General features: G+C 47.5%; 1 protein-coding gene across 1 annotated transcript in view; it reads right to left on the bottom strand.

Moving 5' to 3' along the window:
* Window positions 1-4,436, bottom strand: part of LOC307251111 (receptor-type tyrosine-protein phosphatase beta-like) — a gene marked incomplete at its 3' end in the record, with an annotated part of 33,510 nt that extends 29,074 nt beyond the window's left edge. Inside the window, exons 1-4 of the mRNA XM_080028432.1 lie at window positions 3,465-4,436; window positions 3,004-3,126; window positions 2,466-2,598; window positions 191-478 (exon numbers count right to left, since the gene is read on the bottom strand). Of these exons, the coding sequence (XP_079884558.1) occupies window positions 191-478; window positions 2,466-2,598; window positions 3,004-3,126; window positions 3,465-4,082 (1,162 nt within the window). The 5' untranslated portion in view covers window positions 4,083-4,436. The remainder of the gene's footprint in view (window positions 1-190; window positions 479-2,465; window positions 2,599-3,003; window positions 3,127-3,464) is intronic.
* Between the last annotated feature and the right edge of the window lie 247 nt (window positions 4,437-4,683).

The raw sequence follows: 4,683 nt of genomic DNA on the forward strand, positions 1-4,683 counted from the left end.
GGGGCCGCCAGCGGACCATGTTACTCGTAGTGGCTTTAATAAGGGAAAGGAGTGTGTGTGTGTGTGTGTGTGTGTGTGTGTGTGTGTGTGTGTGTGTGTGTGTGTGTGTGTGTGTGTGTGTGTGTGTGTGTGTGTGTGTGTGTGTGTGTGTGTGTGTGTGTGTGTGTGTGTGTGTGTGTGTCTCTCTCACCTATAGCCCTCTCTGTGTGTACTGGTTTAGCGTTCTTGCGTCCGGCGGTAGCGACCACGCTAACGTTATAAAGCGCTCCGTGTTCCAGAGAGCTGAAGCCAAACTGTGGAGCGGCTGATCCCTGCACACTGGAGCGGACTGAGGATCCGGACTGAGTGTTTAGCAGAGACACATGGTACCAGTCCACATGGCCGTCAGAGGCAGACCAGCTCACACTCAGCCCCACAGCGCCCCCCGAAGGCTGGGCAGGGTATGGCAGCACGGAGAGGTTAGAGGGGGCAACAGGGTCTGAAATACACAAAGAAACATGGTAAATGGACTCCACTTTGATAGCTCTTTTCCCTGGTTTTTCAGCCACCCATTCACACACACATTCACAGTTCATTCATTCCATCAGGGTGGGCACGGTATGGAAGGACAGTAGGCTGGACTAGAGGGAGCATGGAGTCTGAAATACACAAAGAAATGTGGTAACTCTTTATATTTCTACTGTGTGTCTGTTTGGAATGTACGGTATCCGTGGGAGCCATGAAAGGTGCCTTGAATATTTATTTTTTAAATTTTTGTTTATGGTTATTTTTTGTCATTTTCAAGCTTTATTAGACAGTGCAGAGTTGTAATGGGGAGACAGAGAGAGAGAGAGAGAGAGAGAGAGAGAGAGAGAGAGAGAGAGGGGGGGATGACCTGCAGTTAAGGTCCACGGATCGGATTCGAAGGCCGCAGCCAATATGGTACGCGCTCTATCCACTACACCACCGGAGCGCTCCGAAAATTTATTATTTTTATTATTATTAATAATGTGGTAAATGTTAAATTTAAAAATTTTATCATTTTTATACAGGCATATCCCATTGAGTCCGAAGACTCTTTTGCAAGGGAGACCTGTTCCCATTTACACGTTACCATTCACACACACATTCATACACCGATAGCAGGCTAACTATCGACATTCACACGAGGCAAGGTGGGTGAAGTGTCTTGCCCAAGGACACAACAACTATGACACAAGTGGCAGGGCGGGGATCGAACCTCCAACCCTTTGATCATCAGCCGACCCGCTCTACCAACTGAGCCACAGTCGCCCCAAAAAATAGACTCCACTTATAAAGCACTTTTCCCTTGTCTTTCCCAGACCCCCTACACACTTCACCACAGCCCTGATGTCTAACTTATTATGAGTAACTTTCCCAGAACGACTTCTAGTATGTTGAGAACCAACTCATAGATATCATCATGAAACTTTGCCAGTTGATTACTGACATTAGAAACAGTGTGTGTGTGTGTGTGTGTGTGTGTGTGTGTGTGTTTGTGTGTGTGTGTGTGTGTGAGTGTGTGTGTGTGTGTGTGTGTGTGTGTGTGTGTGTTTCCTGTCTTTGTCTGTGTAAAGGTTTTTACAGGAAACAGGATTCTAAACCTTTGACTCGTTCCTAATAATGGCTTCCTGCCCAACACACACACACTCACACACACACACACACACACACACACACACACACACACACACACACACACACACACACACACACACACACACACACACACACACACACACACACACACACACACATCGTTACCACCCTAACACCAGGTGGACTGAAGTGGTTCAAGCGTTGAGAAAACCAGACCATTTATTTTTCTTTCTTAATGTCCATCTCCCAGAATGGCCACAGTCCAAATCAGGAATTTTCCAAGAAGGTTTTCACACAAAAAAATTAAAATCTGTTCTGGATTCTTGACCCTCAAACCAACATTGTTCTACAGACCCTAACCCTCTAACCCTAACCCTCTAACCCTAACCCTTCTACAGACCCTAATCCTTCTACAGACCCTAACCCTCTAACCCTAACCCTTCTACAGACCCTAACCCTCTAACCCTAACCCTCTAACCCTAACCCTCTAACCCTAACCCTTCTACAGACCCTAACCCTCTAACCCTAACCCTCTAACCCTAACCCTCTAACCCTAACCCTTCTACAGACTCTTGTCTTCAGTCTAAAAGAGAAAACTAAAGTTTAACATCAACTAGAAATGAAAACAATAAATTACCCACACACACACACACACACACACACACACACACACACACACAGACTGTATGGTAGTAAGCCGTCCACCATGTTGTTCTAATCTGAGTTTTCCATGAAAACAGGAAGTCGCTCGGAAACAAACACTTCAGGATTTAGAGGCTCACGCACACACACACACACACACACACACACACACACACAACACACACACACACACACACACACACACACCTGTATGTATTTCTCACCTGTCTGTAAGGTCAGGTTGGTCGTCTCTCCGTCTGTCTCTGACATCACAGTGAATCTATACAGAGTCCCGGGGGCCAGGCCAGACGCCACACAGGTAACACTGGAGCCTACCTCACACACTGCTGCTTTAATCTGGTGGGACAGACAGACAGACAGACAGACAGATAGACAGACAGACAGACAGACAGACAGACAGACAGACAGACAGACAGACAGACAGGCAGGCAGGCAGACAGACAGACAGACAGACAGACAGACAGACAGACAGACAGACAGACAGACAGACAGACAGACAGACAGACAGACAGGCAGGCAGGCAGACAGACAGACAGACAGACAGACAGGGGGTTCTTTTAACTTTGTGTTTTAGTTTATTTTCAGTATTATTTGTATTGTTTTCTTTTGTTCTTGATCTTGTTAAAAATACGAAAAAAAACAATAAATATATTAATAAATAAAAAATGTGGGGGCTTTCACACACACACACACACACACACACACACACACACACACACACACACACAGACACACACTAACCTTGGGTCCGTCCTCATAAATCAGTGTGAAGTTACAGGCGTGTCCGGTTGAGTTGAAGTTGAGCAGAACATGATGTGAGCTGGTGACGGTCTCTGTCTCCTGCACAGGACAGCGGGGAGAGAACTGGGGGGGGGGACACGGGGGGGACACGGGGGGGAGGGGGAGGGGAGGAGGGGGGAGGGGTGAGAGGGGGGAGGGGGGGGGGAGGGGAGGGGAGGGGAGGAGGGGGGAGGGAGGGGACACAACAGGTTTACGGTTACTGATTGTTATTGTTAACTTTTAAACTTTCTTAACATTTTAAACTTTTAAAACTTTGATTTACTATGTTCAATACTCTGAAAGATTGATGATAAATAACAAAGCGCACATGCACACATGCAAACACACACACACACACACACACACACACACAGACACACACACACACACACACACACACACACAGACACACAATAACCTACCGGTGTGGTGGAGGTTGATTCTGGAGTCTTGGGTTGAGGTGTAGCTGTTGTTTCTGCCTGTGTGGTTATACTGGGAGTGCTGGTCGAGGCAGTACTGGGTAGAATGGTTAGAACGGCTGCTGTGGTCATGGGCGCTGTGGTTAAGACATCGGGGTCTGGCGTGCTGGGTTGATCGGGGTCTGGCGTGCTGGGTTGGTCGGGGTCTGGCGTGCTGGGTTGGTCGGGGTCTGGCGTGCTGGGTAGAATGGTTATACTGGGAGTGCTGGTCGAGGCAGTGCTGGGTTGATCACGAGTCGCAGAAGATGGGAACGCTGATGTAAACAAAGGACTTACAGATGTAACGAATGGAGTCCTGGTTGTTAACGAATGATGTGTAGTTGTTAAAGGTGGATTTTTCACTGTAGGAGTTTTAGTTGTGTTTGAAACTGATATATTCTGGGTTGTAGAGGATGAATTTGTGGGTATAATGGTTGGGTGTGTGTTCCCAGGTAGAGTGGGTAAGGGCGCAGTAGTCATTGAAGGCAGGGTATTGGGTTTAGGACGGACTGAAGGGGTGGTGACAGGTCTAGATGAGTCTGTGGAGAATGGAGTTCTGCTTGTAACAGACGCACTGGTCATTATAACGGGCGGACGTTTAGATGTAGGAAGTCTAGTGCTGCTCCCAGGCTCAGTAAGGGGGTTAGTTGTGTTAGAAACAGAGAGATTTCGGGTTGTAGAAGATGGATTTGAGGTTGAAATGGGTGTTTTTGTGTTTATATACGGTGTGTTAGTGGTGATAAACGGTGTGTTTGTGCCTATTAACGGTGTGCTTGTGGTTATGTACGGTTGTTCTGTGGATGTAGTGGGCGTGTCTCTTCGCGTGGTACTTGGTTCCGTTGTGATAGAAGGTTTGGTACTAAGTCTGGATGAAGTCTGAGTTTTGGAGGATTTGGAAGTGGGTGAAACGGAGGGGAATTCGGTGCTAGGCTGGGGAGGGAGTCCTATTGTAGGTACAGGTGTGTGTGCGTGTCTGTGTGTGTGTGTTGTTAGCTCAGGTGTGTGTGTGTGTCTGTGTGTGTGTGTTGTTAGCTCAGGTGTGTGTGTGTGTCTGTGTGTGTGTGTTGTTAGCTCAGGTGTGTGAGTGTGTCTGTGTGTGTGTGCTGAAGGCCTTGTATTAGGTTGAGGTGAGGTTGAAGGTGTGTTCAGGGTTGTAGAAGAGGTCGTAGCACCGTCTGTCTGA

The sequence above is a fragment of the Ammodytes marinus genome (assembly GCF_949987685.1).
Source record: "Ammodytes marinus genome assembly, chromosome: 5".
Lineage (NCBI taxonomy): Eukaryota > Metazoa > Chordata > Actinopteri > Uranoscopiformes > Ammodytidae > Ammodytes > Ammodytes marinus.